General features: G+C 45.0%; 1 protein-coding gene and 1 pseudogene across 1 annotated transcript in view; both read right to left on the bottom strand.

Moving 5' to 3' along the window:
* Positions 1-1080: 1080 nt before the first annotated feature.
* The window catches only part of Map3k1 (mitogen-activated protein kinase kinase kinase 1), an 83044-nt gene continuing 64201 nt past the window's right edge, over positions 1081-19923 (bottom strand). Inside the window, exons 12-20 of the mRNA XM_045138957.1 lie at positions 13606-13697; positions 13166-13355; positions 11491-12715; positions 10737-10889; positions 9149-9311; positions 6850-6981; positions 5653-5795; positions 4710-4841; positions 1081-3715 (exon numbers count right to left, since the gene is read on the bottom strand). Coding sequence (XP_044994892.1) covers positions 3566-3715; positions 4710-4841; positions 5653-5795; positions 6850-6981; positions 9149-9311; positions 10737-10889; positions 11491-12715; positions 13166-13355; positions 13606-13697 — 2380 coding nt within the window. The 3' untranslated portion in view covers positions 1081-3565. The remainder of the gene's footprint in view (positions 3716-4709; positions 4842-5652; positions 5796-6849; positions 6982-9148; positions 9312-10736; positions 10890-11490; positions 12716-13165; positions 13356-13605; positions 13698-19923) is intronic.
* On the bottom strand, positions 13862-14412 carry LOC101597137 (annotated as a pseudogene).

The following is a 19923-nucleotide window of genomic DNA, read 5'->3' on the forward strand; positions in this document are numbered from 1 at the left end:
TACTGTCAAAGGCCTTCTCTACACCTATTGTGACGATATTGTGATTTCTGTCCTTGAGTCCATTTATATTCTGTGTAACTTTCATTGATTTGTGTATGTTGAACCATTCTTGTGCCCCTGGAACAAAGCCACCTTGGTGATGATGAATGTATGCTCTTTAAAATGCATTGTTGAGTTTGGTTTACAAGGACTTCATTAAGAATTTTTGCATCTATGCCCATCAGGGAAATTGGTTTGTAATTTTCTTCTTTTGTTGTGCCTTGATCTAGTGTTGTTATTGGGCCAGCTGCCATCATAGACTGAGTTTGGCAGCATTACTTTTCCTCCTTTTTGTTTTTTAAATATTTTATTTATTTAACAGAGAAAGGAAGAGAGAGTGAGCGAGCGAGGATGCACCGGGGCCACCAGCCACTGCAAATGAACTCCAGATGCATGAGCCCCCTTGTGCATCTGGCTCGCGAGGGTCCCGGGGAATTGAGCCTGGTTCCTTTGGCTTTGCAGGCAAGCACCTTAACTGCTAAGCCATTCCCCCAGCCCCCCCCCCTTTTTAATACTTACTTATTAGAGAGAGAGGGAAAGAGAGGAAAGGGACACACCAGGGTGAACTCCAGATGCATATGTCACCTTGTGCATCTGACTTTATGTGGGTACTGAGGAATCAAACCCAGGTCCTTAGACTTTTGAGGCAAGTGCTTTAACTGCTGAGCCATCTCTCCAGCCGTCCTTTCTGTTTTATGGACCAGTGTGAGGAGCACTGGTGTTAGTGCTTGGGAGGCAGAGGTAGGAGGACTGCTGTGAGTTCAAGGCCACCCTGAGACTACAATGTGAATTCCAGGTCAGCCTGGACTAGAGTGAGATCCTACCTTCAAAAAAACAAAACAAAATAAAAAAAACCCCAAACAAACAAAAAAACAAAAAGACCCCCCAGATGAGCCTGGTCTGGGTCTTGCTGGAAAGGATAAAAGTGGACAGCAGGAAAAAACTGACTGGGGTCTTTGGATAAAGGGTATGTAGGAGTTACTTACGGGGCTCTTGTCACATTCTGTCAGTACGAAACTATTAAAAAACCCAACGTAACAATTAACTTTTGTTCAAAAACTTTTATTTACTATAAAGACAAAACACCAAAATAGGTACAAATACTATAAAATTGGTTCAATGGGGTAAAAATTTTAATTAAAATATCTTGATATATTTAAAATAACAAAGGATATATTTAAGCCAAATTTTCTTAACCCAGAGTTTTTTTTTTTTTTTTTCTTTTCTTTTGTAACATTTGCTTACATAGTAAGGTGCTAAGAGAAGTTAGCCCTTAAGCCCTGGAAGTCTTAGGAATCATAGTCACACAGCAAATATAATTCATTGTGAAGTGAACTTTGGTAGAAGAAAAATCTATAGGACACCTGAGGTAGTAGAAACTGGAATAAACAGCAGTAGACGTTATTTACAACTTGAGTACCAAATAACATTAAAAACACAAAAATAATTACACAATACAACTTTCAGTCCAGCTTTGATCCAAAGGAAATAAGAATATTACATCACATTTGCATTGAAAACAAAACACCACAATTACCAGCAAGCTGAGGGAACTGCAAACAAACTCAAACCCAATGGGTTTTGACATCTACAGACAGTCTGAGTTTGAAACGCGGTGGGCACGTTGACCTGCAAAGTAATACTGATTCGCTGTAGGTCCTCAGTTGACACAGTTTACACCTGTCAGACACGATTCGTCTGACCAAAGATCTTCCAGTACACAAAATGGCAAGAGTGAGTCCTTTAAAGCTTGCACATGAGAGACTTAGAAACAATCGTATTAGAATTGTAAAAATTCTAAGTAGTCAAAAAATTAAAAAAAAATTAAAGAAAATAAAGAAGAAAGTCAAATACAACACATTTAGTTACCAAACTTCACATTTCTGTACTATTTTTAACTCTTCAAATATTGCCAATCTTCCAAAACAAAGGAATGTAAAATTTCACTAATAAACACATTCACATAAAAAAAACCGTCTTTTAAAATTATATGCAACATATCCCTGTAAACTTATCTTATAATTACTTTATTTCCAATTTGTGTTGTACATTTAAAATGTACTCTACATAGCTTATTTAGTTTATCCTGAGTCTTTGAGAATAACCAATTCTATTTCACACTGGCTTCTGAAGAGTTAAAACATCTCAAAGTTATATTTAATAGTTAATCAGTACTTGATTTAAAAGACACACACACACACACACACACACACACACACACACACACACACACAAGATAAAAGAGCTACCATTTCCCTTCGCTATTCCATGCATCTGAGCTCCATTCCAGACTAAAACAATTCAATAATTGTGCAAAATCCAAGAATGAGTGTGTATATAAAATTTGACTTGGCTTTTCTTTCCGAAACATTTTCCAAGTTCAAAGCAAATTTATTGTTTCAAATGTTACTGATTGGTAGTCGAGTGATTGTTTTTCTTCCCCGTCCTGCATGGCAGAAGGGAAGCACCACCTTGGTGTGGTCAGTGGTACCGAATGAATGATGGATTGTTAAACAGAGTAAGACTCTAACTGGAGTGAAGGTTCCTACAGGTTAGGAGGAGGAAACAGATGAAAAATTCACATCAATTTCAAGGTCGTCTCGATCTTGGGAGTACTGCCGATTTTCAGAGAATTCATAGTTAACCTGTACAGTAAGAGCAGCAACTGTCTCAAGGCAGGCAGTACTTTACCATATGCCAATTTAAAAACAAAACATGAAATCTGTATTTAAAAACTCTTGCAATAGCAAGATATTTAATAAACTCTAGTTCACACCTAGTGCTATTTTTTTTTTTTTTTCTGGTTTGAAGAGATCACCTTTCCCTGAATATTAAACACAAATGAAGATGAAATGAAAGCACAGAACCACGATTTTAAAAAGAACAAACAAACACGAAATGAATGGGCCAACAGTAAAATGCACAACGAACCACAGCTGCCCAGGCATTAAACACAAAAAGTCAACTGTGGGTCGCGGAGGAGTTATGCGCTCTCAGACACATGCACGTATTTACTGCTCCTCACAGCGTTCTCCAGCCTAAGAGAAGCAGTGACTGATTTCACCGTCAGTGACAGGAGACAAACGGAAGTGTAGAACGCCTGCACTGCGTCACCGTGACCACCGTGGGACATGGAAGAGAAAACTGATACGTTCGAATAGGTCCTGAGCCCCTCAGCTGCTAATATTGCTGAAAAAGTGCTCCAAGAAAAGAAATAATAAACGTAGGCCGCTGTGATTTCAGCACGCGACCTCGCTGCTTCCCCGCCCGCCCGGGGCTCGCTCTTCCAAAGGCACAGTTCACAGTTTCTGCACACGTTGGGGACTTTTGCATACTGAGCTTAGGTACAGGTCATGATTTGTCGATCACATACTTAGGTAAGGGCGCCCCGCTGACCTCATTCATAGCTGTCCAGGGGTTTGAAGGCCAGCAGAAATCAATGTGGTTCCCCACAGGAGTTTTTCTTCTTCTTTCTCTCTCTCTCATTGAGCATCCTGTCTCTGTTACAGCTGGTCTGAGTAACTGGCTACCACGTCGTACGGAAGACTGGATGCTTCAGCAGCTCTCTGGAGGGCGGTCTGTCCTGAGGTTGCAGTTCTAAACAACGAAGGGCCACGTCGCGGAGGCCGGGCGACAGGTGTGAAGGGATGGATGGTGCGGTGGTCGCGCTAGCAATCTGCAGGAGACAGGGCCAGGGCAGTGAGGCCTCCACGGGCAAAGCTTCGGACAGAGAAGTGCGCGCGAGGACTTCACCACCTCTGTCGACGCGCGCCTGTGTACCGCACTGCAACCCTCGCCTCAGAACTGTTAAGAACTGGCTTTTAAAAAACTGTGTACTTACTTATTTCAGAGAGAAAGAGGGATTGAGGAAGAGAGAGAGAGAGAGAATGGGTGCACCAGGGCCTCCAGCCACGGCACACGAACTCCAGATGCATGTGGCTCCTTGTGCATCTGGTTTACTTGGGTCCTGGGGAATCGAACCTCGGTCCTTTGGCTTTGCAGGCAAGTGCCTTAATAGCTAAGCCATCTCTCCAACCCCTTCCCCCCTTTTATTTTTACAACAAGGCAGAGTCTCACTCTAGCCCAGGCTGACCTGGAACTCATTCTGTAGTCCCAAGCTGGCCTTGAACCCACAGTGATCCTCCTACCTCTGTCTCTTGAGCACTGTGAGTAAAGGGTTGCATGCCTCGCTGACTTTTCGCTTTTGAGAAAGGGTCATGTGGGATTTACAGTGCAAATAAGGAGTTGTAAACAGGCACGTAGGGTTTGGCATCTCATATTATGGAAATATATAGAAAATAGTAAGAGTTTATGAAATTAAAAAAAAAAGACTTCTGAATTGTATACAATATATGAAGAACTTCAAGTTTTTAAAGTAACAACTATGTAAATGTATGTATATATCTATATGTGTATGTATATTGCTTATGAATAATTAATAATTAAGGGTTTGTTATTTCAGTGTTTGTGGAGACTGTATTGTCTTCCCGGAATCACGAGATCTATCTGAAATGCTATCAACAGTGAGAATACCACGCAAATTTCTGGACACACACCCATATTTATTTCAAGGAAGATACAACTTTATGTTAAGATTAACAGGAGGAGCCCCTAAGAATTTGACTCCTACCAATCTTAGCACAAAGAAGTGGTTTTTGTCTCGGACTTACCTTAAATATCAAGGCAAGGTGGTTGGAGTGTTTTTCTGCGTTCCAGGGCGGTTTCGCACAGGCCATTTCTATGATAGCGCAGCCGACGCTCCACACGTCGCAGCTCCTACCGTACTGCTGACCTCGCAGCACCTGAAGGAGAGCGGAGCACTTCGGAAATGTAGCTCATTTAGAAAAGAAGGGGGGGGGGCTGGGCTGCTGTAACAGTGGATTCCAACTTTTCATTTCAGAGCAAAACAGTGGTGCAGACAGCAACTACTAGAACTACTGGTATCTCATCAAGGAGCTCAGTGTCCCGGGTGGCCCTGAGCCAGGCCCCACGGGCCCCACAGCCGCTCTCCAGGACAGCAGCTGACCGCTCCACTAACCCAGTCCAGACGCAATACTATACTGAGCTTTCTTCTTCTTTTCTTTCTTTCTTTCTTTTTTTTTTTTGGTTTCGTGAGTAGGGTCTCACTATATCCCAGGCTGCCCTGGAATTCACTATGCAGTCTCAGGGTGGCCTCAAATTCATGGTGATCCACCTACCTCTGCCCCTGGGATTCAAGGTGTGCACCACCACGCCTGGCTTATAGTAGAGTTTCTACACAGACACCCAGCCTCTGTGTGATCACTTCTCTTAGAAAAGACAGACAACGTTTGAATGTTCTACTACATGCCTTTGGTTTTACTGTAAAATGACTATAAATTAACCTCACACCTTATTGTTAGAAGTAGCCTTTAAGAAAATTTATGCAACTTCACTTATATGACTTTGTCATGGAAAGAGATGGAAAGGCTGGGGACACAAGTCTGAAATGGAGGATATTATGAAGCCACAATTTTAAGGTCCACAGACTTCCAACTGGTAAGGACACACTGGAAACCACCGAGAAGTCACCTGTCACAGTGCCATCACACAGAACTCTACCACATTTCTTTCCACCCCAAAGCTGCCTCTTACCTCAGGAGCCATGAAGGCGATTGTCCCCAGCAGCTGTCCCTGAAACTCTCCGGCACCAGTTCCTTTCGAAGCCAGCCTGGCCGCAGCCCCGAAGTCTGCAATCCTCAGCCTCTGGCCTGTGCTGTCAATGAGCAAGTTGGCACCTGTCAACAGAAACGGCAGACGACCCTGATGTTAAAAACAAAACAAGGTGAGATCCCACTAATGAAACACAATGAAGGCCAAGGTCGCGTGTCACTGGTTCAGAGAAAGCAACTGCCTTCTTTCCTCACTTCACTGGTGCCAAAGGCACAACCAGGTCTCCATGTAGGTAGAATCTCAAGTTTCAGAAGGAAAATCTGAAAAACCAGGTCTTGAGAAGATGGGGATAAGGGCAGACACTTCTGAAGCATAGGCCGTAAGGGCAGGGATTAAGCATCTTTGAGAGGTGACCACTCACAGCCCTCTGTGTAGTGATTTCCACAAAGTATCTAGAATTCAAGTTTTGGTGTAATTTTCCTTCCCTTTCCCTCCCCTCCCCCCTTTCTCCTTTCCTTTCCTTTACAAAATAAACTGAGCTGTGAAGAGGTTTGAAATGACTTTTTTTTGGGGGGGTGGACAGGGACTCATTCTAGCTTAGGTTGACCTTGACCTCACTCAGTAGCCCAGGCTGGCAACTCATGGAAATCCTTCCTCAGCCTCCCAAGTGCTGGATTATAAACATGAACAAAACATGTCCAGCTTTTGAAAGGATTTTTCTTAAGAGAAGTTTATGATATACAAAGTATTCAAAAAGAAAACAAAAACAGAAAGAACAGACTCTTGGGAGTCAACACATTATAAAACCAAGAAGGGGAACCAGGAGGCCCAGAGTTCAGGCCGTGAGTTCAAGGCCACCCTGAGACTACATAGTGAATTCCAGCTCAGCCTGGGCTAAAGTGAAACCCTACCTCGAACCCCCTCCCCCCAAAAAGAAATTAACAACAGCAGGACATGGGGGTGTAAGCCTGTAACCCTAGCACTCGGAAGGTCAGGGTAGGAAGATTGCTTTGAGTTTGCGGCCAGCCTGATACTACATAACAGTAACAATGTATGCCAGGTCAGCCTGGGCTAGAGTGAGGGGGGGGGGGGAATTAATAAAACAAGTTTAAAAATTATACTCAATTATATCTCTGTTTTATTAGACTGTCACTAGAAAGTGATTAGAAGGGTTCTCACCTTTGACATCTCTGTGGATGATCTGGTTTTCATGGAGATACGAAAGGCCTCGAAGTAACTGCTCAGTGTAGTTAATAACTACGGACTCCTTGAAGGCTCCGTACTTGCTCAGGAGATGGGCCACAGAGCCTCCTGGACAAAAATGGGGGTGGTCATCATGCATCCAGGCCAGAATGAAATTAATACTTTTTGTTTTCTTTTTAAAATATATTTTATTTATGAGAGATAGATAGATAGATAGAGAGAGAGAGAGAGAGAGAGAACGAAAGAGAGAGAGAATGGGTGCACCAGGGCCTCCAGCCACTGCAAATGAATTCCAGATGTATGCGCCCCCTTGTGCATCTGGCTTATGTGGGTCTTGGCTTTGCAGGCCTTAACAGCTAAGCCATCTCTCCAGCTCCCCCCCTTATTTTTGTTTTTGAGGTAGATTCTCACTCTAGCCCAGGCTGACCTGGAATTCACTAAATATTCTCAGGGTGGCCTCGAACTCGCAGTGATCCTCCTACCTCTGCTGGGATTAAAGGTGTGCGCCCAGAATTAACTTATTTATGACACTTCAGTCTCTTAAGCTTGCACTGCATGAGCTCATATGAAAAGTTAAGCTCACAGCCTACGTCAGAAGTAGAACTGACTCTCCTGTCACCTCGAAACTAAATGAAGAACCCTTTCACCAAACCTTATGAAACCTGCTTAGCAGAGGGCCAGGGTGTCCCAAGTTTTATAAGTAAGATTAGACTAAACTGTTTCTGAAATGTGGATTCCACTCCTCTGTCTTCTCAATCCAAAGATACAAAATGCCTTCATTCAACGGAAGACAAAGAGACCAGAGGGTGGAGCTAGAAGGCCCATGATCTAACCTCTGATGGGTACAGGCCGCAAACTCAACAGGCCTCTGTAAAGCATTTGCAGCGGTCAGTCCATCTACTCTGACAATCCTTACGAGAACGAAGAACAGACAAGAAAACGGAGAAATGTACTCTCGAATCACTCTAGACTCTAAATAACTGGCAAAATCAACTCATCACGCCTCCAGACACTGTTTTATGATATACACTATGAAAGAAAATAAAACTCAGTTTGTATTCAAGATTACAAAGTTCAAGTTTATGTTTCAGTAGTTTTAGCTGCAGAAAGGTTTGCAAATTATATCTTAACTTCACTCATTTACTTATTAGTTATTATTTATTTACAGTGAGAGACAAAGAATGGACACAGCAGGGCCTCCAGCCACTGCAAATGAACTCCAGACACATGGGTCACTGTGTATCTGGCTATACATGGGGACTGGGGAATTGAACCAGGATCATTAGGCTTTGCAGGCAAGCGCCTTAACTGCTGACACATCTCTCCAGCCCTTAAAAAATACTTTTATTTATTTGAGAGAGAGAGAGAAAATAAGTATGGGTGCTCCAGGGCCTCTTATCACTGCAAACCAATTGCAGACACATGCATCACTTTGTGAATCTGGCTCTACATGGGTACTGAGGAATTGAACCCAGGCTGTTAGACCTTGCAAACAAGTGCCTTTAACTGCGGAGCCATCTTTCCAGCCCTGTGTTTGTTTTTTGACAGGCCTCATCCGTTGTAGCTCAGGGCAGGCTTGAACTAACCATCCCTTCCTGTGTGGTGGATGACAGGCACGTTCTTCTATGTGAAAACATCTTTAAAAATCTGTCCAAGCTGTGGTGGCCACATAGAGAGGTATGGATTTTGTTTTTTTAATATCAAGGTTTGAAAAACAAATTCTACATAATCACTTGAAAACAGGATGGCTGGGCCAGGGGTGTGGCTCAGTGGTAGAGTACTTGCTGGCGTAGGCCTTAAATCCCAGCTCTTGGGAGATCAAGGTAAAGGACTCCCGAGTCTGAGGCCAGCTGAGGCTAGAGCAAGACACTGGCTGGAGAGAAAAATTGAAGATGGTGTTTTGTTACACTTAAAGCCAACATATTTTTTGTATCTACTGGTATAGCAAGAGTGATGGGCTTTGAGAGATCCAAACTATTTTTAAAAGAATGAAGCATTCATTAAACTTTTCCTAACCTTGAGCAGGGCGGGGTGGCACACGCCTTTCATCCCAGCACTTGGGAGGCAGAGGTAGGAGGATCGAGGTGAGTTCGAGGCCAGCCTGAGACTACAGTCAGCCTGGACTAGAGTAAGACCCTACCTCAAAGAGCAAAAAAAAAGGTCCTGGGGAATAGAACCTGGATCCTGAGGCTTCATAGGCAAGCACCCTCATTGTCAAGCCATCTCTCCAGCCCAGCTTCTCCTAACGTTAACAGCAGCAAGCCCACGCGCGTACCCGCCATCCACTCGATGAAGAGGTTGTAGTTGCTCTTCTCGCACGTGGCGCCCAGCATCCGGATGATGTTGGGGTGGTTCAGGTGGCTCATCATCCTGATCTCCTCCCGCAGCGCTTCCACCACCTCCTCCTGCTCGCAGGACGTGTTCCTCACGTACGTCACCTGACCCAATAAACGTGTGTGAGATCCTGGGTTCTGAGGCTCCCCGCTTAGCTTTCACGACGAGCGCGATCTAAAAACAGCCAATCCAAGCTGATACACTACGGCCCAACCAACCGAGCAGAAAACCAAGCCAGGTTATTTTAGGTAATGAGAATACAGGGTAAGTGACGCTGAAATATCCGAAACCGTGACTGTGGTGGTTTGACTCAGGTGTCCCCCATAAACTTAGGTGTTCTGAATGCTAGGTTCCCAGCTGATGAAGATTTGGGAATTAATGCCTCCTGGAGGCAGTGTATTGTTGGGGGTGGGCCTATGGGTGTTAAAGCAGTGTCCCCTTGCCAGTGTTTGGCACACTCTCCTGTTGCTATTGTCCACCTTATGTAGGCCAGGGGGTGATGTCCACCCTCTGCTCATGCCATCGTTTTCCCTGCCATTGTGGAGCTTCCCCCTCAAGCCAAAATAAATCTCTTTTTCCTACAAGCTGCTCTTGGTTGGGTGATTTCTACCAGCAATGCGAACCCGACTGCACCAGTGACCAAAGGGGGAGGGGCACAACGAAGTCTTCAACGGTTCAGAGAGAGGGCAAACGGGAGAGAAGTCGCAGGACAAGCACCAGGATCTAAAAGCGAAAGCTCCATTTCTGTTGTACCCTGGAACGCATGTGCATTACAGACAGTGACAGTTCAGAAAGTGCGGCGACGCCGTGCAGGCACGCTGCTCAAAGGGGTACGGAATGGGACTGCCACTAAGCATACGGAGCACAACCAAAACTAGAAACATCCACCTTGACACTGCATCTGACACCATGCTTCAACCTTTTTTTTGTGGGGGGGGGGGGTTTCTTTTATGAGAGCGCAAGAGAGAGAATTGGCAGGCCAGGGCCTCTAGCCAGTGCAATCACACTCCAGACGCATGTGCCACCTTGTGGGCATGTGTGACCTTGCCCACTGGCATCATCTTGCGTGTCTGGCTCACGAGGGACCTGGAGAGCCAAACTGGGTCCTTAGGCTTCACAGGCAAGTGCCTTAACCACTAAGCTATCTCTCCACCCTCATGCTTCAACTTTCAATGAGAAAACTCATGTTTTCTTTTGGTCCTTTTGGTAATATCTATTTTGAAATTAAGGCTTCTCTGAACAGCCAGGTGTGGCGGCACTACAGAGATGGGCAAACAGGAGGGTCATAGGTTTGAGAGCAGTGTGGGCTCAAGTGAGAGCTTGTCTCCAAAAACAAAACCAAACCAAACCAACAACCTACTGTCAAAGCACTAAGCACACGGAATACACACCCTTTGTTCTTTCAACTGTGCAAACTTCACTTTGTGATTTGAGTCATTTCCCCGCGCACGCTACTCTCCTCGTATTTCTTTAACTTTATCTTGTGGTTTGAATCATTTCACTACGTACTCTACTCTCTTCATATTTACCTGCTTCACCGCCATCAAAGTTCCAGTGCCCACATCTTGTGCCTGGTAACAGGAAGAAAACGCTCCAAGGCCAATCTGCTGGCCTTTCAGCCACTCGGCATCTTCCCTGTAGGGCTGTTTGGCTTTGGTGTGTCCTGGTAGAGTCTCCGGTGTCTACATATTAAAATAAAAAGCAATCTTTTTACTGTTAAACTCAAGGAACAAGGTTTTTTGAAATCAGCCTGATAAAATATCAGCCATTAAGTCTGGTTTCCCAAACCACCTATGAATTGGACCTCTGAATGGACAGCGACCCACCAATGGTAAGTGTGTAAGTACCAGCAAGCATCAATCAAATTTCTCTGAAATAAGCCAACAGTACTGTGATTTCAGTGACACCAATTGTTATATAATCAACACATGACATAATTAACTGTTATGCAATACACAAAAAGTCTGCTTACAATCAATAGTTATATTAAAAAGTAGCACTGTGGAGCTGGAGGGATGGCTTAGTGGTCAAGGCGTCTGCCTGCAAAGCCAAAGGACCTCGGTTCGATTCCCCAGGACCCACAAAAGCCAGATGCACAAGGGGGCGCTGGAGTTCGTCTGTAGTGGCTGGAGATCTTGGCGTGCCCGTTCTCCCTCTCTCTGCCTCTGCCTCTTTCCCTCTCTCTCTCTCTCTCAAATAAATAAATAAAAATAGAGTAAAAAAAAACCAAACAAACAGCACTGTGAATTAGACTGTGGCATGTTCCAAGGAGGCTGTACTTACATCTTGTTGAATGATGATGATATCTTCCCCATTTTCAACCTGCAGCTGAGGAACCACTGGGAGGGCGTCCTGAGAGGCTGACATCGCCATGGCGATCGCTAGCGCTTCCTCCTCTTCTGCTTCCATCTTCTCCTTGCACTTCTGATGGTGGCTCACGTCATCTTTGTAGGTGTCGTCGTTTTCAGCCTTTTCGGGAGATAGGACGGCCACTTCTGACTTAAAAGTGACTGTCGTGTCACTTGAAGGCAGAGATGCTTCAAGCAGGTCCTCGATGCTGGAGTTGAGCTCTGTGTTGACGTCTAACCTGCACCTGTCCTCCACCGGGCTGAACACTGTCTCGTCACTGGGTATGACGGACGCACTGCTCAGCTCCAGGGTCATGCTGTGCTCCGAGGCATCTCCCTGCTTGCCTGGCTGACCCGGGGGAGGTCGAGATGGCTTTGGCCTGTGTATGTTACTGGAGGGTAGGGGTCTTGACTGAGTAAAGATTGGGGATAGTTTCTCGGAGTCTCTGTTTTCAGGGTAGTTTCTGTGGAACTGGAGAGAAAACTTGCGCTGCGTCTGGGGAGATGCAGAGGGTATTTTGCAGGGGACGAAGCCCTGAGGTCTGTGCTTGGAGGTGTCTGTTGCAGAGCCAGCTGGTGCAGACGGGGCAGGTGCCGAGGGAGGTGAGGTGGCTGGGAACCCTAACTGGGAAAGATGAGACAGAGGAGAGGCGGTCAAACACTGACTGTGGGGTCTGCCTTTCGTTTGAACCACGGGCTTTGGTTGCTCTGTTGTTGAACCACACGGTGCTACTGAAGGGCCACCGAGTCTGTCAGGAATGTCCTCCGAACTAGCACTCAGGCTTGGGGCACACAGCCCTCTCTCGGCTTTCTCCAGATGGCCCGTGCGCCCGAGGGAGCCACCCTCGGCATAGCTGCCAGGGGCCAGCGCCTGTGGGAGGCCGTCCTGCCGGCCGTCCGGAGAGCCTTCTGGGCCCAGCTGGATGGCTTCGGCGATTTCCACCTCCTCCGCAATGGCCAGCAGACGCCGCCGCATCCTGGCGAAGTGAGTGGAACTGGAAACGCTCAGCATTTCTAGCAGTTTTGAAAACACGCTGGGTACGGCGGTGACCATCCTGGCGGAGCTCATGTAGATCCTGCGTGAGAGCTTACCGACCATGGAGTGAGGGTTGTCGATGGACTGCAGAGCAAAGGCCAAGACGGACAGCAGTTTCTTATACCTGGAAGAGAAACCAGGAATACGCTCAATCACTATGAAGAACATGCTTAAAAAGGCAACTTATGGCTTGTACAATTACATACAAAAAAGCATTTTGGTAGGAAGAATTTATTTTATATGTATATAGTTTTTCCAGGCAGGCTCTTGCTGCAGCCCCAGGCTGATCTGGAAAATTCACTATGTAGTCTCAGGTGGCCTCAAACTCACAGCAACCTTCCTACCTCAGACTCCTGACTGTTGGGATTAAAGGTGTGCACTACCGGCAAGGATTTATAAATTGTTGATGAAATAGCCTAGACTTTCTATGACAATTAGGCACTGAGGTAACCAATATCCTATCCATGCTCTTTTATTCTGAGTCTTTTCATAAATCTAACATGTCATTCTTCGGGGGAGTATGAGGGACGCATAAGAAGAGGAAAATGTTAGATTTCCAGAAGAAAACAATCACCTGATTTCAACAGGCTCAGCTTGTGACACATCAGTACTGACGATATGAGGATAAAATTCAGCAGGAAATTCCAGCAACAGTCTATCTATGAGACAAAGGCGGCCCAGAAGGTCTTGCCAGTTGTTTGATTCAGTTTGGTTTCCAAGAATACAACTTAACACATAATCAATACCACCAATACCAATGGATCCTACAAAAGTAAAAATAAATGATGGAAAAATAGTGATATGGAGAAGATATAAAACAAAACATGGTTAAATGATGGGAGACCAACTAAAATACTCGGGACCCTATTAGTTATGAAACTAATTAAGTAGCATTTCTAAACATAGCAGAGTGCATCAATTTATAAAATTCAAAATTCGTTAGCAGCCCTATGAGAAACAGGCTAAGGAAAATGATAAACCAAGTGGCAGTGACTTGAAGTTAGACGTTATTACCAGCTTTCAGGATTTCTCTGCCAACTGCCAGCTCTCCCGCTTGGCCCTTGCACAGTTCCAGCAGCGTTGATATGGACAGCTGGCTCGTGCGGCTACAATGGAAGAGACACAGCGTCAACTCTGGGCGTGGGATGGAATGCACACTCCTGCCGGCGCAGGGACGCAGGCCTTGTCAGAAAAAAAATGTTTACTTCTCCACCGCGGAAATTACACCAACCCTGTCACTCCAAGTAATATTTATTTTTGGGTCTAATGCCTAAAGTTTAAGCATGTTAAGTACCAAATCATTAGTGTTGCCTAGTACTGATTTAAATATTAAGCCACATTAAAAAAACTTCTTCTGGGGGCTGGGGAGATAGCTCAGCATCGTTATGCAAAAGAACAGAAGGTAATCTGCTTTGCAATTAACTTATAGTTCAATTGCTCACAGGCAACATGCTATATATGAAAAAAAATTCCAACTGAACTACAGGTATTAAATACTGAAAAAATTAACAGTTTATTATAATTTATTTTATTTAACAATCTAGGAAGTTGGCAGCCATCAGCAGTTGCAATTGGGAATTCAGGAATCTCGGTAGAGCTGTTAGCATAGCAAACCTAGTAGGTAAAATACATGCATACTTTTGATAGCACATGTGAAGGGATCTCTCTAAAATTGACCTCACTGGTCTCATTCTCTGCAAACTGACCTGGCCTACTCAACATGGCTTTCATTGTTTCCGATGTTAGTGCATGTTCTCTTTTCACAATAAATTCGTGACCATCAAAAGGTATTAACTTGACATACATGGCATCAGAGTCTTCACAGCCACCACAGGTTTTCTCTTCTCCATCCACTATGCTCTTATAAAATTCTATTTCGATTCCACAGGAACTTTAGTAGTTTCCTGCCCACTAGGCTGACTCCCTTCCACCTCTTTCCGAGACCACTGAGCCATGCCAGTCCAGGTCCCGCCAACCTCCTCCCCTCCCCCCCAACCAGGAGCAGCGGAGGCCAGAGAGGTTGGGAGCTTCCCTGGCTCAGCATTGTTAAAGGCACTTGATTGCAAAGCCTGATGCACAGAGTGGTACATGTATCTGTATTTCATTTGTAGTGGCAAGAAGCCCTGACACACCCATACTCTCTGCTCACAAATAAATAATTAAATATTTTAAAAAAGAGTTATTTCCATTGCTCAATCTTGTTAAAATAAGAATATAGGGCTGTGGGCTGGAGAGATGGCTTAGCGGTTAAGCGCTTGCCTGTGAAGCCTAAGGACCCTGGTTTGAGGCTCGGTTCCCCAGGTCCCACGTTAGCCAGATGCACAAGGGGGCGCACGCGTCTGGAGTTCGTTTGCAGAGGCTGGAAGCCCTGGCGCGCCCATTCTCTCTCTCTCCCTCTATCTGTCTTTCTGTGTCTGTCACTCTCAAATAAATAAATAAATAAATAATTAAAAAAAAAAAGAATATAGGGCTGGAGAGGTTGCTTAGTGGTTAAGGCACTTGCCTGCAAAGCAAAGGACCCAGGTTCAATTCCCAGTACCCGAGTAGGGCCACGTGCACAAAGTGGTGCATGCATCTGGAGTATGTGCAGTGGCTAGAGTCCCTGGCATATCCATTCTCATTTTCTCTCTGCTTGAAAATAAATAAATAAAAGTATTTTTTAAAAGTTTGTTTTTTTTTTAATTTGGGAAAGAGAGAGGGAGGGAGGGAGGAAGGAAGAGAGAGAGAGAGAGAGAGAGAGAGAGAGAGAGAGAGAGAATGGGTGTGCCAGGGCCCATAGCCACTATAAATGAACTCCAGATGCATATGCCACCTTGTGCATCTGGCTCACGTGGGTACAAGGGAATCAAACCTTTGGCTTTGCAGGAAAAGGCCTTGACTGCTAAACCATCTCTCTAGCCCCAAATAAAATATTTTTATAAATTTTATTTGTTTATTTATTTGAGATAAAGAGGCAGATAGATGGGGGCGGGGAGGAAGGGAGATGGAGAGAATGAGAATGGGGGCACCAGGGCCTCCAGCCGCTGCAAACGAACTCCAGATGCATGCGCCCCCTTGTGCATCTGGCTAACGTGGGTCCTGGTGAATCAAACCTGGGTCTTTTGGCTTTGCAGGTGAGTGCCTTAATCACTAAGCCATCACTCCAGGCCCCTGAAAATATTTAAAAAAAATACCTCCCCCCCAAAAACAAAAAAGAAATCACCTTAATTAAAAACAAAACAAATCCTTGCTTGCAGGGAAGATGGGTCAGGCACTCACTTCTAAAGTCTGTTGGCCTGGGTTTGATTACGTGGCACCCACATAAAGCTACACACAAAGCGGCAAGAGACCTTGGTAGGTATGTGCACACATGTACACGTGAATGAAAAAGCACTCAAGACATAAACGGAAACATCCTTACTTGCCTACCATCTGCTGACTTTGCCCAGGACCACCATAAACCACCCCGCTCCACCAAAGCCCTTCCGACTGGTTATCTACTTCAAAACAAGTGTTAACCGTCCTAACCTCTCTACTACATTTCTTTTCTTTTTCTAAAATATTTTATTTTATTTACTTGACAGAGAAAGAGGGATAGAGAGAGAAAATGGGCACGCCAGGGCCTCCAGCCATTGCAAATGAACTCCAGATGCGTGTGTCCCCTTGTGCATCTGGCTAACATGGGTCCTAGGGAATTGAACCTGGGTCCTTTGACTTTGCAGGCAAATCATTAACTGCTAAGCCACTCCCCCAGCCCACCTACCACATTTCTTATGCTTTCAGTTATCCAGGCAACTACTGAGGCAAACACCCTATCTTTCAAGTTTCAGAAAGAGGGAGAGAAAACAAATGCCAGGTGAGCAGCGAACACCCTCCCCCCGCACAGGCTTCCGTATGTGACTGTTAACGACCAACAGGACGGTCCCTGGACACCGCATCTGTGCACATGACTGGGGGAGGAAAACCTCCCATGAGAGCAGCGGCAGAGTGGAGTGGGGGGGTCAGCCTTGTGGTGCCCAGGCCTGCTGCGCTGTAGCGAGACCATGCGACGGTCTGAATGCAGCATGCTGTGCCCTCCCCGGTCTGAATGCAGCACGCTCTCCCCTCCCGGGTCTGAATGCAGCACGCTCTCCCCTCCCCAGTCTGAATGCAGCACGCTATGCCCTCCCCGGTCTGAATGCAGCACGCTCTCCCCTCCCAGGTCTGAATGCAGCACGCTCTCCCCTCCCAGGTCTGAATGCAGCATGCTGTCCCCTCCCGGGTCTGAATGCAGTGTGCTATGCCCTCCCCAGTCTGAATGCAGCACGCTCTCCCCTCCCCGGTCTGAATGCAGCACGCTGTCCCCTCCCGGGTCTGAATGCAGCACGCTCTCCCCTCCCCAGTCTGAATGCAGCATGCTGTGCCCTCCCCGGTCTGAATGCAGCATGCTGTGCCCTCCCCGGTCTGAATGCAGCACGCTCTCCCCTCCCAGGTCTGAATGCAGCACGCTCTCCCCTCCCCGGTCTGAATGCAGCACGCTCTCCCCTCCCGGGTCTGAATGCAGCGTGCTGTGCCCTCCCCGGTCTGAATGCAGCACGCTCTCCCCTCCCGGGTCTGAATGCAGCACGCTCTCCCCTCCCGGGTCTGAATGCAGCACGCTCTCCCCTCCCCAGTCTGAATGCAGCATGCTGTGCCCTCCCCGGTCTGAATGCAGCACGCTCTCCCCTCCCAGGTCTGAATGCAGCACGCTCTCCCCTCCCGGGTCTGAATGCAGCGTGCTGTGCCCTCCCCGGTCTGAATGCAGCACGCTCTCCCCTCCGCAGGCTGCTTCTGGTGAGGCGTGTTCACAGCAATGAGAAGGTAACTAACATACAGGATTGCCAACCCGACTTTACACCTGTGCTTAATACACGCAAGTGGCTTTTCCTCCCCAGGGAAGGGCAGAGCAAGAGTAATCCTGGTCTCAAACTGTTACTCTCCAGTCAGAATTGTTCTTTTTTTTTTTTTTCTGAGGTAGGGTCTCACTCTAGCTCAGGCTGACCTGGAATTCATTCTGTAGTTTTAGGGTGGCCTTGAACTCATGGTGATCCTTCTACCTCTGCCTCCCGAGTGCTGGGATTAAAGGGATGTGCCACCACGCCTGGCTTAGAATTATTCTTGTTTATTGTCTACTTTGAAAAAAAACTAAGATATGAAACTAAAAATAAAACAAAAGTGCCCACAATTACAGTAAAATTTCATTAAATTGAAAAAAAAAAAAAAGGAATGGGATTATTTTCTAACTCACATAATGAGGCATAAGCAAGTAATAATATTACTTCTCTAAAATAAGTTTACACTTCATGGTTATATATGTCAGTGTTCTTATCAAATGAACTTCACATTAAAAAAAAAAGAATTCTACGTAACAATAAGGGCTATTTATGACAAACCTACACACAATATCATACTAAATGTGGAAAAACTTGAAGCTTTCCCACTAAAATCAGGAAGATACAAAGGGTGTCCACTGTCCCCACTTTTATTTAATATAGTACTGGAAGTCTCAGCTATGCCAATAAAGCAAGAGACACACACAAAAAGAGATATAAATTAGAAAGGAAGAGATCAAATTATCATTATTGACAGATAATATGATTCTATATATAAAGGGCCCTAAAGACTCTACCAGCAAACTGTTAGAGCTGATAAACACTTTTAGCAATGTAGCAGGATACAAAATAAACACACAGAAATCAGTAGCCTTCCTATATGCTAACAACAAATATGCCGAGGGTGAAATCAGGGAATCACTCCCATTCACAAGTGCTCAAAAAAAAATAAATAAGGTACTTTGGTGTAAACCTAACCAAGGAAATGAAGGATCTCTACAATGAAAACTTTAAAACACCCCAGACAGAAACTGCAGAAAACACAAGGAAATGGAAAGACATCCCATGTTCTTGGATTGGTAGAATCAATATTGTGAAAATGTCAATCTTACCAAAAGCAATCTACACAGTTAACTCAATCCCCATCAACATCCAATGTCGTTCCTCATGGAAATAGAAAAAAAAAAAAAATCCTAAAATTCATTTGGAAGCACAAAAACCTCAAATAGCCCAAACAACTTTGAGCAACAAAAATGAGACTGGTGGTATCACCATACCTGATTCTAAGCTATATTGCAGAGCCATAGTAACAAAAACAGCATGGTACTGGTGCAAAAACTGACATGTAGATCAATGGAACAGCAATAAAGGACCCAGATATAAGTGTAAGCAGATACAGCCCCCTGATCTTTGATAAAAATACTCATTGAAGAAAATACAATCTCTTCAGCAAATGGTGCTGGGAAAACTGGTTATCTGTAGATCCTTATCTCTCTCCATGCACATGAATTAATTCCAAATGAATCAAAGACCTGAATATCAGACCTCAAACGCTGAAACTGCTAGAGGAAAAAGCAGGGGAAACCCTCCAACATATTGGCATAGGCAGATTTTCTGAATGTAATGCTAGTTGCTCAGGAAATAAAATCACTGACTAACCACTGGGACCTCATGAAATTGCAAAGCTTTTGAACAGCAAAGGACACTGTGAATAGAGCAAAGAGGCAAACTACAGAATGGGAGAAAATCTTTACCAGCTATATATCTGACAGAGGATTAATATCCAGGATATACAAAGAACTCAAAAACCTAAATAATAAGAAATCAAACAACCCAATTAAAAATGGGCTATGAAGCCAGGCATGGTGGTGCACGCCTTCAATCCCAGCACTTGGGAGGCAGAGGTAGGAGGATCGCTGTAAGTTCAAGGCCACCCTGAGAATACAGAATGAATTCCAGGTCAGCCTAGACTAGAGTGAAACCCTACCTTGAAACCCCCCCCCACCAAAAAAAGGCTATGGAGCTAAATAGAGAATTCCTAAAAGAAGAAATACAGATAGTACATAAACATCTAAAAAAAAAAAATGTTCTACATCCTTAGCCATCAGGGAAATGCAAATTAAACTACTTTGAGATTCCATCTTATTCAGATGTCAGAATGGCTATCATCAAAAAAAAAAAAAAAAAAAAAAGCCAGGTGTGGTGGCACATGCCTTTAATCCCAGCACTTGGGAGGCAGAGGTAGGAGGATCACCATGAGTTCAAGGCCACCCTGAGACTATGTGAATTCCAGGTCAGCCTGGGCTAGAGTGAGACCATACTTCCAAAAAACAAAAAACAAAAGAGGAAAAGAAAAGAAACAACAACAAAAACGAATGACAATAAATGCTGGTGAGGATGTGGAAAAAGAGGAATCCTTCTTTATACTGTTGGTGGGAATGTAAACTGGTATAGCCATTGTGGAAATCAGTGTGGAGGTTCCTGAGACAGCTAAACATAGATC

This window comes from Jaculus jaculus, chromosome 20 (assembly GCF_020740685.1).
Source record: "Jaculus jaculus isolate mJacJac1 chromosome 20, mJacJac1.mat.Y.cur, whole genome shotgun sequence".
NCBI classification, from domain to species: Eukaryota; Metazoa; Chordata; class Mammalia; order Rodentia; family Dipodidae; genus Jaculus; species Jaculus jaculus.